The sequence below is a fragment of the Rana temporaria genome, chromosome 13 (assembly GCF_905171775.1).
Source record: "Rana temporaria chromosome 13, aRanTem1.1, whole genome shotgun sequence".
In the NCBI taxonomy this organism is placed as follows: Eukaryota; Metazoa; Chordata; class Amphibia; order Anura; family Ranidae; genus Rana; species Rana temporaria.
In genome coordinates this window covers 111548900-111575591 of record NC_053501.1, presented here as the reverse complement: position 1 = coordinate 111575591, position 26692 = coordinate 111548900, and the positions used below count along the sequence as shown (strand labels likewise).

The window sequence follows — 26692 nt, the reverse complement described above, 5'->3', positions numbered from 1 at the left end:
ATATATGGGCCCGGATTCAGAAAGGAGATACGACGGCGTATCTCCGAAAACGCCGTCATATCTCTGAGTTCCGTCGGTCGTAACTATGCGCCTGATTCATAGAATCAGTTACGCATAGATTTCCCTAAGATCCGACCGGCGTAAGTGTCTTACACCGTCGTATCTTAGGCTGCATATTTACGCTGGCCGCTAGGTGGCGCTTCCGTATATTTACGCGATGAATATGCTAATTAGGTAGATACGCCGATTCAGAAACGTACGTCCGCCCGGCGTATTTTTTTTACGTCGTTTACGTTAGGCTTTTTCCGGCGTAAAGTTACCCCTGCTATATGAGGCGTAGCCAATGTTAAGTACGGACGTCGTTCCCGCGTCGAGTTTTGAAAATCTTACTTCGTTTGCGTAAGTCGGTCGCGAATAGGGCTGTACGTAAGTTACGTTCACGTCTAAAGCATTGACGATTTGCGGCGTAATTTCGAGCATGCACACTGGGATTTTTTCACGAGTGGCGCATGCGCCGTTCGTAAAAAAACGTCAAATACGCGGGGTCACATGTAATTTAAACAAAACACGCCCACATCATCCACATTTGAATTAGGCAGGCTTACGCCGACACACATACGTTACGCCACCGTAACTAAGGGCGCAAGTTCTTTCTGAATACGGAACTTGCGCCCTAATTTACGGCGGCGTAACGTATCTGAGATACGTTACGCCACCCGGGAAAGATACACCAATGTATCTGAATCCGGCCCACGGACTCTCTACTCAAGGGACTAGAATAAATAAATGTCTGCTCATAGAGGGACCATCATAAATAAATGGACGCTCACTGAGGGACCCTTTATTAATAACTGGATGCTCCTTAAAGGACCATTAAAAAAAAATGGACGCTCATTGAGGGACTTTTTATTAATAACTGGATGCTTCTTAAGGGATCGTTACTAATAAATGGACGCTCATTGAGGGACAATTATAAATAAATGGATGCTTCTTAAGGGACCTTTAATAATAAATGAATGCTCAAGGGCTTTTATAAATAAATGGACGCTCATCAAGGGATTTTTTTTAAATAAATGGACGCTCATTGAGGGAAAATTATAAATAAATGGCCGCTCATTAAGGGACTGTTATAAATAAATGGCTACTCATCAAGGGACTGTTATAAATAAATGGACACTCATTGAGGGACCATTATAAATAAATGGCCGCTCATTAAGGGACTGTTATAAATAAATGGATGCTTATCAAGGGACCTTAATAAATACCTGGACACTTACTGAGGGACCATTATATTTATATAAATGGACGCTCCTTGAGGGACCATTAGAAATAAATGGACACACCCACAAAATGTGCGCACAACGTATATGAGCGGCACACCGTGATGCAGGATAATGCGAATTGTGGCCCAGATTCAGATACACTGGTGTATCTATCGGCGGGCGTAACGTATCTCAGATACGTTACGCCGCCGTAACTTAGGGCGCAAGTTCCGTATTCATAAAGAACTTGCGCCCTAAGTTACGGCGGCGTAGAGTATGTGATCTGGCGTAAGCCCGCCTAATTCAAATGTGGATGATGTGGGCGTGTTTTATTTAAATGAATTCTGACCCCACGTATTTGACATTTTTTACGAACGGCAGGCACATGTGCCGTTCGTGAAAGAATCCCAGTGCGCATGCTCAAAATTACGCCGCAAATCATCAATGCTTTCGACGTGAACGTAACTTACGTACAGCCCTATTCGCGAACGACTTACGCAAATGACGTAATCGACGGAAAATTCTACGCTGGCCCGACGTCCATACTTAACATTGCGTACGCCTCATAGACCCAGGGGTAACTTTACGCCGGAAAAAGCCGAACGTAAACGACGTAAAAAAATGCGCCGGGCGGACGTACGTTTCTGAATCAGCGTATCTACCTAATTTGCATATTCCTCACGTAAATCGACGGAAGCGCCACCTAGCGGCCAGCGTAAATATGCAGCCTAAGACACGACGGTGTAAGAGACTTACGTTGGTCGTATCTTAGGGAAATCTATGCGTAAGTGATTCTATGAATCAGTCGCATAGATACGACCCCGCAACTCGTTACGACGGCGTATCTGGAGATACGCCGTCGTAACTGCTATCTGAATCCGGGCCTGTGAGTCCCTAGAATTAATGAAATCTACTTTTCCAAATTTAGCCTAAAATTACGTCCATGTCACAGATGTACACTTGCCAAACTGAAAAGGTGTATAAAATATCAATTTTGGGTGGAGTGACCATTTAAACCCAACATTAGCATTGCCCAATGCCCATAGTTGTGTTTGCCTGGCCGGCATGCTCTATATCCTCCAGCTCAGTCTTCTTTGTACGGGGGATCTGCTGTGAATCCTGATATAATCTACATTCATCCCCCTGATAGAGAATCCATTTGACAGGCCAGACAAAAAGAACTTTGTCAGCTTTTTTTTTTTTAGCGTGGCTCCATTTTTAACCCTTTATTCTCACACCGATTATAGAGATTTTAAAGAAGAACTGTTTGTATTGAACTTAGCTACATAATATAACTGCAATGGAGTCACTAGGTTTGTGTCCCTGCACACAAGTGCCATAGGGGTTGACTCACCAAAGGGGATAATTCTCTTGCAAAATGCAAATTCCCCTGCAAAGTAAAACAGCCTATCTGCCTTTAGTATATCAACCCTATAGCTTTTTAAAGTGCTTCGGGTTCCAGAGTTGTCTGATATGCAAATGAGTTGCCTCCCAAACGTTTTGGCCTGTCCTGCTGTCTACTTTCATGCATGGCAAGCACTTGGTTATTGAGCCTGTTCCTCATGTACAAGGACTGGTAGCTAGATGTGGAAGATGGGAGGTAGTAGACCAGCTCTTGACTTTAGGAAGCAAAGTCATAACTTGCGTAACTGGTTAGAAGGTTCTGGGACACTCCTGAGGAAGTTGCACACATGCACCTGAAGCTAATTCACTATATTTTGTCAACGGAAAGACTTGTTTTAGGGTAGCCTTGTCGGTAGGTATGGAGAACCTCTCTACTGTGATTGGAGGATGAGCTCAGGTTAGGCATTTTCTAGAGTTATGGGTTCAGGTTTAAGGTTAGGATTAATAGTTGTTGCTTAGTATTGGAGGATGAAGTATTGGTTAAGGTTTGGGGGTAGAGTGAGGGGTCAAGTTGAAAGTTCAGAGTTGAGGCTTACGGTTCGGGGGCCAAGTTATAGTTTGGGACTGAAGTCTATTGTTAGAGTTATGCCGCGTACACACGATCGGTCAAACCGATGAGAACGGTCTGATGGACCGTTTTCATCGGACCAAACCGATCGTGTCTCGGGCCCAATGGTTATTTATCCATAGGTTAAAAAAAGCAATCTTGTTTTAAATTTAACCGATGGATACCTAACCAATAGAAAAAAAAAGATCGTTTGTAGGCACGTCCATCGTTTAAAAATCCACGCATGCTCAGAATCAAGTCGACGCATGCTTGGAGGCATTGAACTTTGTTTTTTTTCAGCACGTCGTTGTGTTTTACGTCACCGCGTTCTGACACGATCGGTTTTTTAACCGATGGTGTGTAGGCATGACTGACCATCAGTCAGCTTCATCGGTTAACCGTTGAAAACGGTCCATCAGAACGTTTTCATCGGATGGACCGATCGTGTGTACAGGGCTTTAGAGTAATAATTGAAGTTTGGTGTTATGGGTGAGGTTTAGAGTTGGGCATTGACTTTAATGGATAGGCATACAGTTAGTGGTTAGGGTGAGGGTTAGGAACTGAAGTAAGCGTACGGTTAAAATACTTAGGGTTGAGATGTAGTATTATAAAAAAGAATGGTTGAGGATTAGAGATATGTCAAATTAAAGGCAAGTTTTTGGGTTGGGATTTTTAGTTGAGGATTGGGTTTTAGTCGTTGAGGTTTCAGGCACTGCCGGGAGTTTTAGGGGTTTAGTACTTGGGTTTTAAGTTTAGGGCTGTGAATAACAGTGGATGTTTAGGGTTGGAGGTTGAAATGTTGGGTTAAGTTTAGGGGTTTAGGTTTTAGAGTTAGAGATCAACTTGAAAGTTCAGAGTTAAGGCTTATAGAAATGATTGGGAGCTGAAGTCTATAGTTAGGTGTAGAATTTGCCATTAGGGTGAGGATTAGGGAGTTAGGTTTAGAGTTAGGAGTGAAGTTGAGTTTAGATTGAGTTAAAGATTACGTTTAGGGGATATGCACATGTTTAGTTGTTAGGGTGAGGTTTTAGAACCAAGGAAAGAATAAATACTTAGGACTGAGATTTAAGATTATAAAACATAATGATTGATGGTTTAGGTCAAGTATTTATGTTAGGAATTCAATTTTAAGATTGGGTTTAGTTGGGTTTTAAGCATTTTCTAGATTTAGGGGATTAGGATTTGGACGTTGAGTTTTAAGGTTGGGATTAATTATTGATAATTAGGGTTGAAGGATGAAGTGTTGGGTTAGGTTTAGAATTTGAGGTTTAGAGGTTAGCTTGAGAGTTAAGGTTTATGACACAGAGTCAGGTTACAGTTGGGGGTTGAGGTTCGTGGTTAGGTTTAAGGATAGGCATTAGGGAGAGTATTAAGGACCTAATGTTAGGGGTACATAAGAAGTTGATGGTTAGGGGTTGGATTAGGGTTTAAAGGAAGTACAAGCAAAAACTACTTAGGGGTGAGGTTTAGGATTTGACCTTGAGAGTAATGTGTATGGTTAGGGTGAGGGTTAGGAAATGAGGGCAGGGTGACAAAAAACTTCCCCGGGTTGAGGGTTAGTATTATGAAAAATTAGAGTTGAGTTTTAGAGTTATGATAAGTCAAGATTTAGAGTTATGATTTGAGGTTAAATATTGGGCGCAAGGTTTGCGGTTAAGGTTTGGATTGATATGAGTCCTTAGGGTAAGGTCTAAATCAGGGGGTTTAGGGGTTGAGGTTTAGGATTGAGGTGTAGTTGTAGATGCTTAAGGTTAGGGGTTGAGTTATAGGGTTAATTGCAGATGTTTAGGGTTGGGGGTTGACGTATAGGGTTAGTGATTGATGTTTCGTGTTGAAGTATAGCGTTAGGTTTAGCTGTAGATGGTTAGAGGTTGTTGTTAAAGCATATGGTTAGCTGTAGATGTTTAGGATTAAGGGTTGAAGTATAAAGTTAGTAGATGATGTTTAGGGTTGAGGTATAAGGTTAGTAGTTGATATTAAGGGGTTGAGTTATTGGGTTAGGTTTAGTTGTAGATGTTTAGGCTTGAGGTATAGGGTTATGTGTAGATGTTTAGGGTTGGGGGTTAAGTTGTAATGTTAGAGGTTTAGGGTTGAGGTAAAAGGCCAGGTTTAGAGTTATCTGTTGATGTCTAGGGTTGAGGTATAGCGTTATTTCTTGATATTTAGGGTTTGAAGTATAGGGTTAGTGGTTGATCTTTAGTGTTGAGGTATAGGGTTATCTGTAGATATTTAAGGTTGAGGGTTAAGGTTAGTGTTTGATGTTTAGGGTTGAGGTATAGGGTTAGTGGTTGATGGTTAGGGTTGATGTATAGGGTTAGTTGTTGATGATTAGGGTTGAGATATAGTGGTTGATCTTTAATGTTGAGGTATAGGGTTATCTCTAGATGTTTAGGGTTTGTGGTTAAGGCTAGTGATTGCTGTTTAGGGTTGAGGTATAGGACCAGGTTTAGCTTTAGATTTTAAGATTGGGGCTTGAGGTATAGTGTTAGCTGTTGATGTCTAGGGTTGAGCTATAGGGTTAGTTCTTGATATTTAGGGTTTGAAGTATAGGGTTAGTGTTTATCTTTAGTGTTGAGGTATAGGGTTATCTGTAGATATTTAAGGTTGGGGGTTAAGGTTAGTGGTTGATGTTTAGGGTTGAGGTATAGGGTTATCTCTAGATGTTTAGGGTTTGTGGTTAAGGCTAGTGATTGATGTTTAGGGTCAAGGTATAGGACCAGGTTTAGCTTTAGATTTTAGGATTGGAGCTTGAGGTATAGAGTTAGCTGTTAATGTTTATGGTTGAGGTATAGGGTTAGTGGTCATTGTCTAGGGATTGAGGTATAGGGTTAGGTTAAGCTGTAGATGTTGAGGTTTGAGGAATAGGGTTAGTTGTAGATGTTTATGGCTGAAAGTTGAGGTCTAGGGTTAGGTTTAGTGGTTAAGGTTTAAGTTTAGGGATTGAGGTGTGGGGGGATGAAGTTAGTGGATGGAATATTTGCCCTTCCTAAGTTTTTGATGTGCCATAACTCTCAGAGCCAAGTCCATATCAATTACAAAAATGTGAAAGCACAAATTTCTCACACCAAAATGTTTGTGCTGCTTTTTCGGCAGATAAAACACTGTACTGTATGGTGAAATGATTTATGGTTTGCAATCAAACCTATATGTGGTCTATAGAGAAGGAACATCAAACAGAAAGTGAACTCAGAAGGGATCTACAGGCGGTACAATCTCTGAATAGCGAAGAAAATATTTTTTTCATATTTTTTAACAGCAGCACAAATAATGAGCAACGTTTTTAATGCTTCTTTGCTTTGCTCTCAATTTTGTTTTATATTTCCCTGTATGACACTATACAAATATACAACATTTGCAGTTTGATTTTTTTTTTTTAATGCCACGCCGGATATGGAACACCATGAATCTCATATAAGGTAGCAATTAATATTTTTTTTTCTAAGCACACTTTGGAACATGGCACTTACGTTCAGAATCTTCATTTTTGAAGTATCCAATGAGTTTTTGCTCGTCGTCAAGGTTCTCAAAGGCAGCAAGTTCATGGTTTCCATCGATAAACTCTACTGGGTCCTCAAGTACCTGCACAGAAAGAGGTCCACCTTTATTGTTGTAGTAGCTACAGACAAGCAGCCATATTTGTAAAGAGCATACCGCATACTGTTTCTTTGCAATTGGTCAGTAGTTTACTGTCAGCCACTTAACCGTTTATCGTACATAGCACCATGCAAGGTAGAGACTGAAGGCTTGTTGAAGGCCAACTCTACACCAAAATTATTTTTTTACCCTTTGAGGAGCTTTCACTTATCTTCCTGTCCCGGGGACACAACAGGTAAGAGAATCACACCTTTATTATTAAATTATGGGAGGGGCAGTGACACAAACTGCTGTTAGGAAATCTCTAAAAGGCCTATAAGAAGTTGATGGTTGACTCAACCCATTGATGCACATTCCATTCTGGGCTGGCCTTGAAGCTATTTGGTTTCCTCTATCAGTTCTGAGAATAAGGTAACGTGCAAGTCACAAAGTTCCTCTTTCTGAAATGATAACCCATAAATGGCCCAACATGGCCTTGTCCATAAAAGGTTAGTCTCTAATGCACGCGGTCGGAATTTCCAAGACAAGACCAATGTGAGCTTTTGGTCGGAAATTCCGACCGTGTGTAGTCTCCATCTGACTTTTCCTGTCGGAATTTCGCCATGAAAAATTTGACAGCTGGTTCTGAAATTTTCAGACGGAAGAAATTCCAATCGTAAATTCCGATCGTCTGTAGCAAACTTAATTTTCTCGGCTTGTCGTAGTGTTGTACATCACCGCGTTCTTGACGGTCAAAATTCAGAGAATTTTTGTGTGACCGTGTGTATGCAAGCCAAGCTTGAGCAGAATTCCGTCGGAAAATCCGATCGCGTGTACGTGGCATAAGAAGTCAACTCAACCCATTGATGCACACTCCATTCTGGGCTGGCCTTGAAGCTACTTGGTTTCCTCTATCAGTTCTGAGAATAAGTTAATGTGCAAGGCACAAAGTTCCTGTTCTGAAATGATAACCCGTAAATGGCCCAAGATGGCCTTGTCCATAAAGGTTTGGTCTCTAAGAGAGTGCCCTTAATGTCCACTAACATACAATCAAATGAGGCCATCAAACAAATAGGAGTAGAAAAGAGTTAGACAAGAGTCTAATGCCGCGTACACACGATTGGAATTTCGGACAGGAAAAGTTTGATGTGAGCTTTGGTGTGTAGGTCCCATCTGACTTTTTCTGTTGGAATTTTTTAACAAAAATTTGAGAGCTGGTTCTCAATTTTTCTGACAAGAAAAGTTCTTGTTGGAAATTCCGATCGTCTGTATGCACGCACAAAAATCCACACATGCTCGGAATCAAGCAGAGGAGCCTATTGAACTTCATTTTTGTCGGCCCGTCGTACGTCTTGTACGTGACCGCGTTCTTGATGGTCGGGAATTTCCGACAAGATTTGTGTGACCGTGTGTATGCAACACAGGTTTGAGCCAACATTCCGGCAGAAAAAATCCACGGCTTTCTTGTTGGAATTTCCGATCGTGTGTACGCGGCATTAGAGGAGTCAGTCACGTGAAAAGCCAGTGTGGCCAGTAAAAATTTTTGGTGACCCTCAGAAAATCTGAGATAAGAAAGAAGAAAATTTGTTCTTCCTTTCTTCTTTTTATGTGTGTTTTAGTGATTAAATTTGGAATGCGCTGCGCAAACTGTTGGCGCTAAATAAATCTGATATATTAATAATAATAATGAAAATAATTGAAAGTTTCTCTTTAGCTGTCGAAATTTGTCACTAGCAAGGTCTAAGGTTGGCGTTGTTTTTGGAAAACATGTCCTCTGGAAAGAGATTTCAGTCACTCATGTCCCCCGCACAATCTTTACAGATTTAGCCTACATTCGGGAGGTGTAATTGGGGTCAGATGGGACTTAATTCAGTAAACACGGGCAGATTTACAGTCTCTGCCAGGCCAAGTGTGTCTGCTGATAATGAGCGGCGGTAGGAATCCGAATTATCAAAAAAGAGATATTAGAGCCGCCGTGGCCCGGGAATTTGGCCGAAAATGTGCAATTTGTTGTCTTATACCTGAGGATGAAGAGTCTGTGCTCCCCCGCAGGAGGGAGAGCCCCCCACCCACTGCCACTAAACTAATGTTTACTCAGCCAGAATTCCCCCCCACCCACCCACCCAGGATCTGTGCGCTCAGTGCCAGCCTGGTACTGCTGTCTCCTGCCAACCCCGAGAATGTCACATATCTCTGCATCTTTCTTCTGATTCATCTCCCTCCTCATTCTGTCTCTTCTCTCCCTTTAATCTGTCTCTTTTCTAGCTTGTTTACCCGTATCATATATGTCACTCTTCTTTCTCTTCTCTGTCTCTCTTTTTTCCCTTTTCTTCCTCCTCCATGTCTCCATCTCAATTCTCTTTTCTTCTGTCTCCTCTGACTCTCTTTTTTTCTTTGTTGATATCTCTCTCCCCTGTCTCTCTGTTCTCTCTCCTCTCTCTCTTCAGTCTCTCCTCTCTCTCCTCTGTTTCTCCATCTCCCTATCCTCTCTCTCTCCTCCCTCTTCTCTGTCTCTCCTCTGTCTCTCCCCTATCTTTCCTCCCTTTCCTCTGTCTCTCTCCTCTACTTCGCCTCCCTCTCCTCTCTCGCCTCTGTTTCTCCGTCTCCCTCTCCTCTGTCTCTCCTATGTCTCTCCTCTATCTCTCTTTTCTTTCTCTTCTCTTTCTCTTCTCTTTCTCCTCTCTCCTCAGTCTCTCCATCTCTCTCACCAATCTCTTCTCTGGCTCTTCTCTCTCCCTTCTGTCTCTCCTTCCTTTTTCCTCTGTCTCCCCCACCTCTCTCTCTCTCTTCTATGTCTCGCCTCTTTCTCTCGCTCCTCTGGCTCTCCTCTCTCTCTCTCTTCTATCTCTCCTCTATCTCTCCTCTCTCTCCTCTTTCTCTCTCTTCTCTGTCTTGCCTCCCCATCTCTTCTCCGTCTCTCCTCTTTCTCTTTTCTGTCTCTCCTCTCTATCTCTCCTCTGTCTATCCTCTCTATCTCTGTCCTATGTCTCTTCTCTTTTTTATTCGCTCCTTTGTCTCTCCTTTCTCTATTTCTCCTCTATCTATCTTTTCTCTCATCTGTCTATCCTCTCTCCTCTATCCTCTCTCTCTCCTCTGTCTCTTCGCTCTATATATCCTCTGTCCCTCCTCTCTCTCTCTCTCTCTCCTCTATCCTCTCTCTCTCTCCTCTGTCTCTTCGCTCTATATCTCCTCTGTCCCTCCTCTCTCTCAATTTTTTCTCTCCTCTGTCCCTTCATCTCTCTCTCTCCTCTTTTTCTCTATCTCACTCTCCTCTGTCTCTCCATCTTTCTCTTCTGCCTCCCCTCTGTCTTCCCTTTCTTCCCTCTGTCTTCCCTCTCTCCTCTGTCTCTATCCTTTCTCTCTCTCTCCTCTGTCTTTCCTCTCTTTCTTTCTCCTCTGTCTCTTCGGGGCTCTGTCTCTCTTTTTTTCTCTCCTCTGTCCCTCCTCTCTCGTTCTGTTCTCTCTCCCCTCTGTCTCTTCATCTCTCTCCCCTCTGTCTCTCCATCTCTCTCCTCTGCTTCCCTCTCCCCTCTGTCTTCCCTTTCTCTGCTCTGTCTCCCCTGTATCTCCTCTGTCTTCCCTTTCTCCTCCATCCCTCTCCTATCTCTCTCTCCCTCCTCTGTCTTTCCTCTGTTTCATCTCTATTCTCTGTCGTATCTCTCTTTCTCCTCTGTCTCCCCTCTCTCTCCTCTATTTCTTCCCGGTATTATCTGTCTCTTGTCAATCTCTCTTCTCTCTGTCTCCTCTCTCTACTTTAGTTTTTTTGTCTCTTCTCTCTATCTCTTTCTTCTCTATTTTTCCTCTGTCTCTTGTCTATCTCTCTCCTCTTTCTCTCACTTCTGTCTCTCATCTCTCTCTCCTCCCTGACTCTCCTCTGTCTCTCGTCTATCTCTCTCTTCTCTGTTTTTCCTTTTCTTTCTCTCCTGTCACTTTTCTGCTTTTTTTTTTTCACAATCAAATTTTATTAAAGAAAAACATAGCATACAATTGACAATGTATGATAATGAGATTGAACGTAAAATAAATGTCAGTTAACTTGTGTTTTTACTATTTTATTTTTTAATTTTTCTCCCCTGACTCACTTTTTTCTACATCTGTTCTATCTTTCATCCACCTCTCTTCTCTGTATATTTTATCGTCTTCATTTGGTTTTGTACACATTGGCCCAGATTCAAGAAGCTATTGCGCCCGCGCAACCATAGGTTGCGCGGCGCAATAGCTGTTTTGCTCCCGCGTAGCGAATGCCCCTGATTCAGGAACATCGCTACGCGGACTGCAGCCTAGGATATGACAGACATAAGCCTCCTTATGCCTTCATATCTCAGGCTGCATTCTTGTGTTGGCCGCTAGGGGGCGCGGCCATTGTGATCGGCGTATAGTATGCAAATTGCATACTACCATCGATTCACAAAAGTTGCGCGGGCCCTGCGCACGCAAGGTACGGAGTTTCCGTACGGCGACTTTAGCGCAAGGTTGCTCCTGCTATAGCAGGGGCAGCCAATGCTAAAGTATAGCCGCCCTTCCCGCTCGTGAAATTTAAATTTCACGTCGTTTACGTAAGTGATTCGTGAATGGCGCTGGACGCCATTCACGTTCACTTAGAAGCAAATGACGTCCTTGCGACGTCATTTGCCGCAATGCACGTCGGGAAAGTTTCCCGACGGAGCATGCGCTGTTCGCTCGGCGCGGGAGCGCGCCTAATTTAAATGATTCCCGCCCCCGGCAGGATCATTTACATTAGGCGCCCTTACGCAGGGCTAATTAGCATAGCGCCCGCGCAATTTACGGAGCTACTGCTCCGTGAATCGCGGGCAAATCGAAATATTTGCGTGGGCGCAGAGAAAAATCTTTTCTCTTTGCCCACGCAAATATTGCCCCGATCTACCTGAATCTGGGCCATTGGTATTTTCTGTATTTGTTACACCAAAAGTGTGCCAACCAGAGGTATGTTTTATAGGTTCCCAAATGATCAACTTAGCTTCTTAGTCTAATACGGCTCATGCCGCGTACACACGGTCAGACTTTTGACCGGGCAAAACTCAGTCGGAATTTCCGAAGGAAAAATAGAGAACCTGCTTTCTATCTAAGTCCGTCGGAAATTCTGACGGAAAAAGTCCAGTGGTGAAGGCTGCCCAGGTGGGGACAACTCCATAATAATGTCCTTGGCTTTGGATTACTATGTCCAGTGGCGGCTGGTGCTCAAAATATTTGGGGGGGCGCAAACAAACTGAAAAAAAAAAACGCAGCCACTGTGCCCATAAATTGACGCCACTGTGCCATCAAACGCAGCTGCTGTAACCATCAATTGTTGCCAGTGTGCCCCATCAATTGCTGCCAGTGTGTGCCCATCAATTACTGCCAGTATGCCCCATCAATTGCCGCCAGTGTGCTGCCAGTTTGCCCCATCAAATGACGCCAGTGTGCTACCAGTTAACCCCATCAAATGCTGCCAGTGTGCTGCCAGTTTGCCCTATCAAATGCTGCCAGTGTGCTGCCAGTTTGCCCTATCAAATGACGCCAGTGTGCTGCCGATTTGCCCCATCAAATGCTGCCAGTGTGCTGCCAATTTGCCCCATCAAACGCTGCCAGTGTGCTGCCAGTTTGCCCCATCAAATGCTGCCAGTGTGCTGCCAGTTTGCCCCATCAAATGCTGCCAGTGTGCTGCCAGTTTGCCCTATCAAATGCCACCAGTGTGCTGCCAGTTTTCCCCATCAAATGCTGCCAGTGTGCTGCCAGTTTGCCCCATCAAATGACGCCAGTGTTCTACCAGTTAACCCCATCAAATGCTGCCAGTGTGCTGCCAGTTTGCCCTATTAAATGCTGCCAGTGTGCTGCCAGTTTGCCCTATCAAATGCCACCAGTGTGCTGCCAGTTTGCCCCATCAAATGCCGCCAGTGTGCTGTCAGTTTGCCCCATCAAATGCTGCCAGTGTGCTGCCAGTTTGCCCCATTAAATGCTGACAGTGTGCCCCCCCTCCATTGCCCGGAACTTACCTGTCTCGGGTCACGGCGCTGTCCTCCTATGGCACAGTGATGCTGTGGCGCTGTGATTGGATGCCTGATAGGCGTCCAATCACAGCGCCTGTCGCTTCAGCCAATCAGGTGACAGGGAACCAGACCCGGTGCACCTGATTGGCTGAGAGGTGGGTCAGTGTTAGGGAAGTGATGTATTCGCTTCCTTAACACACCACTGAGTAATCAGCGAACGCACAGCAGTGCACCCGCTGCTTACCATTTTGGAAGCCTATTAGAGCCCACGGCTCAAATCAGGAAGCCTAATAGAGCCTATGGCTCTAATCTGGCACTTCCAAAACACACCCGCCGCTGTAATTCATATGCCCAGCGCCCGACAAGGGGCCGGACACATGAATAGGCGGCGGCGACAATAGATAGATTAATGCAATGCATGAATCTATCTATTGGTAATAGAGCGGTGCAGGAGAGAGGGGGCGGCGCTCCCGCGCCCTCTATGGACGCACCGCCACTGAAGATGTCCAACAAGCTCATATAGGTGTGATGGTCCGGGGTCCGCATACCTTAGGCCGTACAAATCAAGTAACATTAAAAAGTAGCTTAAAACACGGAAAAAAAAATCTTAGCACCGCCCTACATGTTTCGTCATATGTGACATCTTCAAGTGAGGCTGAATCCACAACTTACGTCAAGTAAGAATTCCACCAAGGTGTCGGCTGAGAACTCTCCGTCATACTCAATCATTTCATCATCCTTAAACACGTAGATACTGTCTTCTTCATCCAGTCCTGGAAAAAGCAACACAAAAAATGGAAGAAGGTTATATTCCAGGATTAGGTGTATATATCGCACTGAAAACAAAAACTACGAGAAACTAAAAACAGCTGCAACAAAAACCATCTAATATCTCTATGGTAAACCAAAATTGTAAAAAACATAAGTTGCACTTGTAATAAACTCTATAAAAGTGACATCAAAGTAATGAGAAAACTTGATTAGTGAAAATTGAGTCCCTACACAGATGAAGAAAAAAAAAAGGGGCACTGGTGGAAGGAAACAAGTCCAATGAGAAGACAAACTCCAAGACTCGTCCACCTTCACCAAGGAAAAAAGGGGGGGGGGAGATGTAATCCCACTCTGTAAGGGAGTTCCCTTACCAGAAACGGTGGACCCCCCTAAATAGCAAGGTCTTATGCGCAAGCAGATTCAGCCCTCTGCAGGGACAAATTGATCTCCTCTGTCACTGCTTTAACATTTAGCAATCGGAAGTAACCGCATAGTACATTAAAGGTTGCCAGCAAGCTTAAAACACCAAAAAAAATCTTAGCACCGCCCTACATGTTTCGTCATACGTGACGTCTTCCTGGGGCCTAAAGCAATAAAGGCTTTTTTACTTATCGTACTACACCATTGGGGTTCCCTGTCTTTTTACACTCACGGCCTCCCGGTCAAAGAGCGATACCCTCAGATCGGAGTTCCAGCTTCTCTCCTTGATTGAGCACAGCGGAGGTCCGAATACAGTACGAAGATTCCCTCTGCAGGGACAAATGGATCTCCTCTGTCACCGGAATCTTCGTACTGTATTCGTATCCGCGGTGTTCAGTTGAGGAGAGGAGCTGGAACTCCGATCTGAGGGTATCACTCTTTGACCGGGAGGCCGTGAGTGTAAAAAGACAGGGAACTCCAATGATGTAGTACGATAAGTAAAAAACCCTTTATTGCTTTAGGCCCCCAGGAAGACGTCACATATGATGAAACATGTAGGGCGGTGCTAAGATTTTTTTTTCGTGTTTTAAGCTTGCCGGATACTTTTTAATTGCTAAATTTTAAACCAATAACGTCTTTTTTTTACTTATTCCCTTACCAGAAATGGTGGACCCCCCTAAATAGCAAGGTCTTATGCGCAAGCAGATTCAGCCCTCTGCAGGGACAAATGGATCTCCTCTGTCACTGCTTTAACATTTAGCAATCAAGAGGAAACCGCATAGTACATTAAAGGTTGCCGGCAAGCTTAAAACACAAAAAAAAATCTTAGCACCGCCTACATGTTTCGTCATACGTGACGTCTTCCTGGGGCCTAAAGCAATAAAGGCTTTTTTCCTTATCGTACTACACCCTGTCTTTTTACACTCACGGCCTACCCTCAGATCGGAGTTCCAGCTTCTCTCCTCGATTGAACACCGCGGAGGTCCGAATACAGTACGAAGATTCCGGTGACAGAGGAGATCCATTTGTCCCTGCAGAGGGAATCTTCGTACTGTATTCGGACCTCCGCTGTGTTCAATCGAGGAGAGAAGCTGCAACTCCGATCTGAGGGTAGGCCGTGAGTGTAAAAAGACAGGGAACTCCAATGGTGTAGTACGATAAGTAAAAAAGCCTTTATTGCTTTAGGCCCCAGGAAGATGTCACGTATGACGAAACATGTAGGGCGGTGCTAATTATTTTTTTGTGTTTTAAGCTTGCCGGCTACTTTTTATTGTCATACTTCCGATTGCTAAATGTTAAAGCAGTGACAGAGGAGATCCATTTGTCCCTGGAGAGGGCTGAATCTGCTTGCGCATAAGACCTTGCTATTTAGGGGGTCCACCGTTTCTGGTAAGGGAACTCATTTACAGAGTGGGATTGATCTTCAATCGGGGACTCTCTTACTCTCCAACATTGACCCCGCTTATCTTGGGAGGACAAATCCACCTCATCTACATGAAAACCTGAAAACCGCCATCGACGTCGCCGCATCTGGGCCTCCTATGGTAATGTAACCTTTGTGATAGCCCAGCCAAATGTAATATACACACTTCTACTCACACCGAGAATTAAGAATGACCTTTAGAGCGGACCAACGGATCACAGGAATTACCAATGAAGGTCAGCATTGGCGGCATCGCATTACTATTTTAAGCTCTATAGCCACCTGATCACACTAATGGTATGAAGAAGCGGCTGGCCCACCACTTCCCCCCTGCCTCCCCCAAGTCTCTGCCCGTAGTTGCTCCCAGCTCTCTCTCGCTCTTCTGAGGGACTCGGGGCCACAGCATATGGCCAGAATAGTTAGATACAGAGGAGATCAAGGAACAGTGGCGGCTGGTGCTCCATTTTAGGGGAGCAAACAAACCACCCCCCCCCGTTCTGTCGGTCGATCCATTAAACTCCCCTAGTCGCTCGCCTGTCCGCCAACGAGCCCCACACTTGCCCCATTCAGGTCGCAGGTAGCTTTGGCGGCTTCCACCTGTGAGCACGATCTGCATTAGTCCAGCCTACAGCCAGCCCCTTTTTTGCTATTTATTCAGTTTAGCTCATTTCCTCCTTGCCCTTGTGTGGTATATGATCTCTAAATGCGTTCCTTCCTGTGCTCCTGTGTATGGCTTGGCCTGGCTGACTTTCCTTCGATTCCTGTTCCTGATTTTTTAACCTGGAAGCAACCATGATTTCATTATTCCCTATTTTAAAACTGTCATTCTTCGGCTACTGTAGCTGAGGATGCAGCTAATCGCGCACGATCTGCATTAGTCCAGCCTACAGCCAGCCCATTTTTTGCTATTAATTCAGTTTAGCCCATTTCCTCCTTGCCCTTGTGTGGTCTATGATCTCTAAATGCGTTCCTTCCTGTGCTCCTGTGTATGGCTTGGCCTGGCTGACATTCCTTTGATTCCTGTTCTTGATTTTTGAACCTGGAAGCAACCATGATTTCATAATTTCCTATTTTAAAACTGACATTCTTCGGCTACTGTAGCTGAGGATGTAGCTAATCGAGCACGATCTGCATTAGTCCAGCCTACAGCCAGCCCCTTTTTTGCTATTTATTCAGTTTAGCTCATTTCCTCCTTGCCCTTGTGTGGTCTATGATCTCTAAATGCGTTCCTTCCTGTGCTCCTGTGTATGGCTTGGCCTGGCTGACATTCCTTTGATTCCTGTTCCTGATTTTTGAACCTGGAAGCAACCATGATTTCATAATTTCCTGTTTTAAAACTGACATTCTTCGGCTACTGTAGCTGAGGATGCAGCTAACCGAACACGATCTGCATTAGTCCAGCCTACAGCCAGCCCCTTTTTTGCTATTTATTCAGTTTAGCTCATTTCCTCCTTGCCCTTGTGTGGTCTATGATCTCTAAATGCGTTCCTTCCTGTGCTCCTGTGTATGGCTTGGCCTGGCTGACATTCCTTCGATTCCTGTTCCTGATTTTTGAACCTGGAAGCAGCCATGATTTCATAATTTCCTATTTTAAAACTGACATTCGTCGGCTACTGTAGCTGAGGATGCAGGTAATTGAACACGATCTGCATTAGTCCAGCCTACAGCCAGCCCCTTTTTTGCTATTTATTCAGTTTAGCTCATTTCCTCCTTGCCCTTGTGTGGTATATGATCTCTAAATACGTTCCTTCCTGTGCTTCTGTGTATGGCTTGGCCATAAAAACATAAATAAATAAATAAAACCACTTCTGTCCTCCTGTGAAGATGCAAATACAAGCATAGGTGCTGCACGCATGGCTGGGTCAAGGGGTGGGCAGAAGGTGCCCCTGGATCCAGCGCGTATGGTAAAGATGGAAGCCCCGCAAGTTCCTTCTACTATAATGCTGATAGGAGTAGTGACAGCGGCATCACTACTTCTGTCAGCCAAGCGATGGAGTGGCAAGGAGTGAAGGAGAGAGCCGGGAGGAGGTGCAGGCTGTGCTCTCTCTCCTCCTCATAAACTTGCACATAATGAAGAAGGGTGGCAGAGGGGCGCAATTTGGCCTCTTTGCCCTGGGCACTGGGTGATCTTGTCCCGGCACTGCTTGCGTGTGTAGGTAAACAGCGACTAAGTCGCACCACTCATCTGAGGTATCGCCGCGAACGCCAGAGCGAGAGGGAAAATTCTAGGGCCATCATTCATGGTTAACTTTAACCTGTAAAGACTTTGAACAATTTTGATGTGCTGCATTTTGTCGCCTATTTCACAGGAGCGTGCAATTTTGCGTCTTGGCATGTTCGGTATCTATTTACTCGACGCAACCTCAGCTTTTATATTTTTTTATCAAAAATTGGGTTTATATGTTGTGTTTTCTTGCATTGAACTTAATATTTGTGCATTTTTTTCCACCCGAAAATATGTGTTTGATAAAGGGCTGCGTGAATATCATACGGCATAGAAAATTGCAACAGCCACTATTTTATTGTGTGAAAAAAATGTATCGCCATCTCTGTAAGGGGGACTTCCTGTGTGGTCACCGGGACAGGAAGTGAGGTTCAATCTCCATGAAAGGGGGGGGGCAATAAAAAACCCCGGTAGAGGTTTCAACCCTTCTCTCTCTCTCTCTTTGCCTGGAGTTAAAAGTGAATAAAGCGGCCCACGTACACCTTTTTCTTGGCGCATCTTCACGCCGCCGTCTGCTTGTATTTATGTGAAGTACGAATCGCCCCATCTGACGAAAATATTTTCCTTTGCAGAAAATCGCCGGCAGATGTCCCGGAGACAACGCAGGCCGGGCTACCGGGAATCGCTCAAGCTGTTTGCAATCTGTGCGAGATTTCGGCGTGTTCCTCCAAGTGTGGAGCTCGTGCCGTAAAGGTTTTTCTACACAAAAGTGTGTCCATGGATGGTCTTTGCTGTTCCATATTTCAACGGCTGGCTTTCAGGCGCAAATGTGTGACTGCTCCCTCTAGTGGCCATCTGTGTTTCCACAGCTTGTGTATGGAATCAGCACATATGGCTCGCTCCTTTCCTTCCACAATCATTGCCTGGGGCTGTTTACAGGGGAGCGTCTCACAGTGTGCATTAGGAGCTGCAGCAAGTCAGGCAGAGCCCCGCCTCATTTCCTGCCTGGAGGACGCCCGGCATCATCTAGCCCAGGGATCCCCGAACTTTTCAGTAAGGAGGCCACATAGTGTCTTTTATAAATGTTTGTGGGCAGAAAAAAAAAATCAGTTTTATAAATAAATTAGTCCCCCCTTATATTAGGGTCCCCATCAGAGTCCCCCTTATATCATTGCTCCCCTTGCACCAAAGTCCCCCTTATATCATACTTTTTTAATTCATGATTTATTTTTCTAATTTTCAAATCTATGTATTTTTTCCTTTTTTATGATTTTTTTTAATTTACAAATTTTTTTAAATGTTCGAGTCTATGAATTTACGAATTTTACGAATTGCGATCATAACAAATGATCCGAAAAACAAAATAAAAACAAAAGCCAAATGAATTTTCAGATTTTCGAATTCACGAATTTATGGATTTTTTTTTAATTTACGTATTTATTTTGAATTTACATTTTTTTTTTAATTTGTGTTTTTTTGGGGGATTTTCAAATCTATGGGCAAGATTCACAAACAATTACGGCGGCGTAACGTATCCCCTTTACGTTACTCTGCCGCAAGTTTGCGTCGTAAGTGTTTGATTCACAAAGCACTTGCGTGTAAACTTGCGGCGGCGTAGCGTAAAGCCGTCCGGCGCAAGCCCGCCTAATTCAAATGGGGCGTGTACCATTTAAATTAGGCGTGCTCCCGCGCCGAACGTTCTGCGCATGCTCCGTGCGAAAATTTCCCGCCGTGCTTTGCGCGAAATGACGTCGCCCCCGACGTAATGTTTTGAACGGCGACGTGCGTTACGTCGTTTCGTATTCCCAGGAGGTCTTACGCAACAAAAAAAAAATTTAAATTCGACGCGGGAACGACGGCCATACTTTACCATGGCTGGTCTAAATGTAAGCCATGAAAAAGCAGGCTTAAATTTGCGACGGGAAAAAACGACTAGCGACGACGTAACGAACGCGCGTACCTTAGTGGATCACCATAAAAGCTAATTTTCATACCCGACGCGGAAAACGACGCGATCTCCACCCAGCCGCGGCCGAAGTATTGCATCCTAAGATCCAAAGGCGTACGAAGCCGTACGCCTGTCGGATCTTAGCCAAATGCCGTCGTATCTTGTTTGTGAATCACAAATTAAGATCGGACGCGGGAAATTTGAAAGTACGCCGGAGTATCAGCAGACACTCCGGCGTACTTTTTCTATGAATCTGGCCCTATATTTTTTACCTTTTTATGATTTTTTTTTTTTTTTTTTTAATTTACAATTTTTTTTTTTTAATTTTCGAATCTATGAATTTACGAATTTTTACGAATTGCGATCATAACGAATGACCCCCGAAAAACAAAATAAAAAACAAAAACCGAATGAAGCGGAAAAAACCCAGAAACGAACAAATTATTTGCGACTTGGGCGCTCCCGGCACAGTGACAGGCGGCTCGCGCGGAAAGTTCACAATCGCCGTTTGGACCCCGCCTTTTGACATATCGAATCTCCCTAATTAAACTCTAACACAGGTTAATTATATATTAAAAAAATAAAGTTTTTAAAGTGTATTACAAGTGAAATCTTTTTTTTTTGTTTTATTATTTTTTTTATTATTTATTTGTTAATTTTTTTATTTATTATTTATTAATTCATTTTTTTTGATTTGGATGGATTAGGAAAAGGATTCGATCTTTTTACTTTATGGGCAATGAGTGTGAGAATTTGGCATCGCCTTGGCCCCCCCCCCGCTGCCGTTTCCGCGGTAGCGTCAGACGGAGACAGATGGAGCACGTGAGTGACAACGATCCCGGGGGGTGGGGGCGCCGCGCACTTATGTCTAATGACCCGGGCCCGTCCTCCCCCCTGTTATTACCAGCCAGGAAGTTAATGTAGTGGCAATGTTGCTGCCTTTTAATTACGGGAGAGATTACCATCCATTGTGGGCGAGGGAATTGTCGCAGCCGCAGCGCCGATGGAGCGCCGCAAAGCGCTTTTTGTGCCCGGCGTACAAAGACTGATCCTGGACCAATTGTCCAATGCCAAGTCTTCGGGAACAAGCCAGCGCCGGCACCGGACATAGAGCCAGGCTTGTCAAGCAGACAATGCAACTGTGCGAAATTCACAAGGACTCGTTCGGTCTGCAGAAAGGAGCTTGCAGTGGGTGTTGCAGCACCTCAAACAGGCGCTTTCCAGGAGTTTTTTGAGCATTTGCTGGACTTGCGGTTGGGTCCAATTGGTGGCTGTCAGCCTGTCACTGCTTTTTTTTTTTTTACAGCACTGCTTCTGCCATAAGGAGCCTGCAGTGGGTGTTCCAGCACCTCAAACAGATGCTTTCCAGGCGCTCCAGATTACATCCAATCGGTAGCTGTGCCTCACTCCTTTTTCTTTTTTTTTACATTGGTGCTTCTGCAGTAAGGATCCTGCAGTGGGTGTTCCAGCACCCCCAAACAGGTGCTTTCTAGAAGCGCCAGATTACATCCAATTGGTGGCTGTGAGCACTGCTTTTTTTTTGCTTCTGCAGTAATAAGCCTGCAGTGTATGTTTCAGCACCCCAAACAGGCACTTTCCAGGAACACCAAATTACATACAATTGGTGGCTGTGTCATTCCTTTTTCTTTTTTCCCCATGGTTGCTTCTTCAATAAGGAGCCTGCAGTGGGTGTTTCAGCACCCCAAACAGGCGCTTTCCAGAAGCGCCCGATGATTACATCCAATGGGTGTCTTTGCCTTTCCTTTTTCTTTTTCTTGATTGTTTCTGTAGTAAGGAGCTTGCAGTGGGTGTTCCAGCATCTCAAACAGGCACTTTGGAGGAGCACCAGATTACATACAATTGGTGTATGTGCCTCACCCCTTTTTCTTTTTTTACATTATTGCTTCTGCAGTAATGAGCCTTCAGTGTTCCAGCCTCCCAAACAGGCGCTTTCCAGGAGTGCCAGATTACATCCAATTGGTGCCTGTTCCTCTACTTTTTCTTTACATCATTGCTTCTGCAGTAATAAGCCTGCAGTGGATTTATCAGCACCCCAAACAGGCACTTTCCAGAAGCGCCAGATTCCATACAATTGGTGACTGTGTCACTTATTTTTCTTTGTTTTTCATTGCTTCTGCATTCTGTGTGTCAGCACCTCAAACAGGCGCTTTCCAGGAGCATCAGATTACATCCAATTGGCGTCTGTGCCTCCTTTTTTTTTTTTTTTGCTTCTGCAGGAATAAGCCTGCAGTGGATGTTCCAGCATCCCAAACAGGCGCTTTCTAAGAACCCCAGATTACATCCAATTGGTGGCTGTGTCACTCCTTTTTCTTTTTTTACATCAGTGCTTCTGCAGTAATAAGCCTGCAGTGGATGTTCCAGCATCCCAAACAGGCGCTTTCTAAGAGCCCCAGATTACATCCAATTGGTGGCTGTGTCACTTCTTTTTCTTTTTTTTTCATTGCTTCTGCATTCTGTGTGTCAGCACCTCAAACAGGCGCTTTCCAGGAGCATCAGATTACATCCAATTGGCGTCTGTGCCTCACTTCTTTCTGCAGTAATAAGCCTGCAGTGGATGTTCCAGCATCCCAAACAGGCGCTTTCTAAGAACCCCAGATTACATCCAATTGGTGGCTGTGTCACTCTTTTTTTTTTTTTTACATCAGTGCTTCTGCCGTAATAAGCCTTCAGTGGGCGTTCCAGCATCCCAAACAGGCACGTTCCAGAAGCGCCAGATTACATCTAATTGGTGGCTGTGTCACTCCTTTTTCTTTTTTTTACATCAGTGCTTCTGCCGTAATAAGCCTGCAGTGGATGTTCCAGCATCCCAAACAGGCGCTTTCTAAGAACCCCAGATTACATCCAATTGGTGGCTGTGTCACTCCTTTTTCTTCTTTTACATCAGTGCTTCTGCAGGAATAAGCCTGCAGTGGATGTTCCAGCATCCCAAACAGGTGCTTTCCAGAAGCGCCAGATTACATCCAATTGGTGGCAGTGTCACTCCTTTTTTTTACATCAGTGCTTCTGCCGTAATAAGCCTGCAGTGGGTGTTCCAGCATCCCAAACAGGCACTTTCCAGAAGCGCCAGATTACATCCAATTGGTGGCTGTGAGCACTGCTTTTTTGGGAGCCTCTAATAGCCACACATTTCAGAAGCACCTATTATTGCATCATCAACACAAAGAAACGGTGCTTCTGTCTCGTCTATTAATAAGAGCCCCCAGCCTCTTCAATTCCGAGAAATGGTGAAGGGTCGACTATGGATCTTGGAACGCAGTCCATATAATTGCAGAGTATCTCTCGTCCCCGCTCTCCTAACGTGTAATTATCCCCACATCTCCGGCAATAAAACTAATTAATATTGAGCCTAGACTTCATGTTTTTTTTTTTTTTAAATAAGGAGGTACCACTTGGAATATCGAATCTCCGATAATACCGGAATGATGAGACGATAAAAGGTATCCGATCAATGATGACTCGATAAAATCGATCGTTCCCCATCCCCTATTTCTAACATTCTTTGAAGATAACAATCTGTTTCTGATGATGTGGTGAGAATGTGCACCTTGGTGGGCGGGCAAAATGTGGGCTGTGGGCGGGGTTAACAGTATCCTGCGATCCTGGACAACATTGTTAGTAAGTAGGTTTTTCTGATGGTGACAACAATGGACCATGCCAGCATAATCATAGGTGCCAACTGTCCCGAATTTTCCAGGACTGTCCCACATTTTCCAGGACTGACCCACATTTTGTCCATCTGTCCCGTCGATGATGTGTTCTGGGCAGGGCCATTTGAAAGAATTTGGGGGCCCCAAGCAAAATGGGGGCCCCCAAGCACCCCCCCTTCCCCGCACGCAAAGCCTACGTTAGTGCTACACTAATTTTTACACCCATGTTCTTACTCCTCCCCCCCTCCCTAGTCCCTAGGTTTTTCTATTCTCACCTCCCCTTCTTCCCTGTAGGCTGTCGCTGTAGCGTGGCCGAGCTCCTCTTCCTCCTGTCAGTCAGGTGTTCTATCATTATGGGTCCCCAGTTCCCAATCAGATAGTGCCCGGGGCTGGGCCGGGTACCGTGCGGCACAGGAGATTCAGTTTCCTGTGTTCCTGGCCGGACTGAAAGGAAGTGAGCACTCAGTGTGCTGTCAGTCCGGCCGGGAACAGGAAACTGAATCACCCGGCCGGACTGATAGGACTCCAGGAGGAAGGAAGAGGAGCTCGGCCCACGCTACAGCCTGGGAAGGGAAAGTTGGGGGCCCCAGGCCAGCTCGGGGGGCCCCAAGCAATTGTTTGTTTTGCCTGTCTGTAGCGACGGGCCTGATCATAGTTGCCAACTGTTCTGAATTTTCCAGGACTGTCCCACATTTTGTCCATCTGTCCCGTCGATGATGTGTTCTGGGCCATGTCTTTGGATCACAGCATCAAAATATTGCGCAAAAAGGCAATAATTGCGGAGATTTGGGCTACAAGTGATGAAATGCATGGGGTTAACAGTGTTCCAGGATCTGGGTCCATATTGTTGGTAAGTACGGTTTCCTAATGGTGACAAGGTAAAAAAAACAAAAGGAAAAAAAACGTGAGCTAATAAAAACGTTGTGGACGACCTTCGGCTGAACGCCGGCAGCTCTCTTTAGTTAGCTGGAGTCATGCGGCTGGTAGCGATATTATGAGGCTTTGAGGTGGAGTTACCAAGGAGACCTTGCCATCACAGAAGCCATTTTGTGCCGCCCTGAATAGATTGGGGTGTATTTACACGGCAAGGTCGTCCGTGTTCTATTAGGATACAGTATATGTTGTAGAAGTGTTTGCAGGTTACACATCACCATAGAAGCCGTTTCCATGGTGAGGTTCAAACCATCCCCCAACTTCGAGGCTCCACATGGTCCTTTGTTGGGAAGAAAAACAGATGCATGTGTAAAGGATGGTCACACAATCAGCCTCCTGTGAGTGATATGAGTTTGTTATACAGAGTAGATGGCTGTGTTGTCAGATATAGAATGGATATGATTCCATCTGTATGACCATTCCTCAGGCATGTAGGCCGCACTGTTTACAGTCAATCAATATGACCATACCTGAGGTGTTTAGGTCGCAGTGTTTACAGTCTATCAGTATGACCATACCTGAGGTGTGTAGGCCGCACTGTTTACAGTCAATCAATATGACCATACCTGAGGTGTGTAGGTCGCAGTGTTTACAGTCTATCAGTATGACCGTACCTCAGGTATGTAGACTGCACTGCTAACAGTTAATCAGTATGACCGCATTTCAGGCACCTAGGCCACACTGTTTACAGTTAATCAGTATGACCGTACCTTAGGCGCGTAGGCCGCACTGTTTACATTCAATTAATATGACCATGCCTAAGGCATCTAGGCCGTACTGTTAACAGTTAATCAGTATGACCGCATTTCAGGCATATGGGCCGCACTGTTAACAGCTAATCAATATGGGCTAGATTCAGAGAGGGTGTCCTAACTTTGCGGCGGCGTAGCGTATCGTGTTTACACTACGCCGCCGTAGGTTAGCGAGGCAAGTACATGATTCTCAAAGTACTTGCCTGCTAAGTTACGGCGGCGTAGCGTAAATCGGGCGGGCGTAAGGGCGGCTAATTCAAATTTGGCTGAGGGGGCGTGTTTTATGTTAATGGGGCTTGACCTGACGTGATTGACGTATTTTACGAACGGCGCATGCGCCGTCCGCCTACATATCTCAGTGTGCATTGCGGCTAAGTACGCCGCGCGGTCCTATTGATTTCGACGTGGACGTAAATGACGTAAATCCCTATTCACGGACGACTTATGCAAACGACGTAAAATTTTCAAATTTCGACGCGGGAACGGCGGCCATACTTTACTAACATTACTATTCCAACTATGTTATGGAATAACTTTAGGCCTGATAATGCGTTACGTAAACGGCGTATCTGTACTGCGTCGGCCGGGCGTACGTTCGTGAATAGGCGTATCTAGTGATTTACATATTCTACGCCGACCGCAATGGAAGCGCCACCTAGCGGCCAGCCTAAATATTGCACCCTAAGATAGGACAGCGCAAGCCATCGTATCTTAGATAGGTTTAAGTGTATCTCTGTTTGAGAATACACTTAAACTTAGGTCGGCGCAGATTCCGAGTTAGGTCGGCGCAGATTCCGAGTTAGGTCGGCGTATCTACTGATACGCCGGCCTAACTCTATGTGAATCTAGCTACATGAGCGTACCTTAGGCGCGTAGGCCGCACTGTTTACATTCAATTAATATGACCATGCCTAAGGCATCTAGGCCGTACTGTTTACAGTTAATCAGTGTGACCGTACTTCAGGCATTTAGGTCACACTGTTTACGGTCAATCAAAATGACCGTACCTAAGGCACATAGGCCACACTGTTAACAGTTAATCAATATGACCATACCTCAGGCATTAGGGCTGCACTGTTTACAGTCAATCAATATGGGCGTACCTGAGGCATGTAGGCCGCACTGTTTACAGTCTATCATTATGACCATACTTCAAGCACGTAGGCCACCTTGTTTACAGTCCACCAATGTGACCATATCTCAGGCACATAGGCCGCACTGTTTACAGTCAATTAATATGACCATGCCTAAGGCTTGTAGGCCACCTTCAAGAAAAACTAAAATGAATACGCCACACCTTGGAAGACCTATTAGCGCTGGAAGTGACTGTGTTTTTGGTAGGCCACCTTGTTTACAGTCCACCAGTATGACCATGCCTAAGGCTTGAAGGCCACCTTGTTTACAGTCCACCAGTATGGCCATACCTCAGGCACGTAGGACGTACTGATTACAGTCATTTAATATGACCATGCCTAGGGCATCTAGGCCGCACTGGTTACAGTTTATCAGTATGACCATACCTTCGGCATGTAGGCCACACTGTTTACAGTCAATCAATATGACTGTACCTGAGGCACATAGGCCGCACTGGTTACAGTTTATCAGTATGACCATACCTTCGGCATTAAGGCTACACTGTTTAAAGTTAATCAATATGACCGTATCAGAGGCATGTAGGTTGCACTGTTTACAGTCTATCAGTATGACCATACTTCAAGCACGTAGGCCACTTTGTTTACAGTCCACCAGTGTGACCATACCTCAGGCACATAGGCCGCACTGTTTACATTCAATTAATATTACCATACCTGAGGCAACTAGGCTGTACTGTTTACAGTTG

The 26692-nt window shown here is 44.9% G+C and overlaps 1 protein-coding gene across 1 annotated transcript in view; it reads right to left on the bottom strand.

The window, feature by feature from the left end:
- Positions 1–26692, bottom strand: part of CASQ1 (calsequestrin 1) — a 93895-nt gene that overhangs the window by 33657 nt on the left and 33546 nt on the right. Inside the window, exons 3-4 of the mRNA XM_040333355.1 lie at positions 13446–13546; positions 6681–6792 (exon numbers count right to left, since the gene is read on the bottom strand). Coding sequence (XP_040189289.1) covers positions 6681–6792; positions 13446–13546 — 213 coding nt within the window. The remainder of the gene's footprint in view (positions 1–6680; positions 6793–13445; positions 13547–26692) is intronic.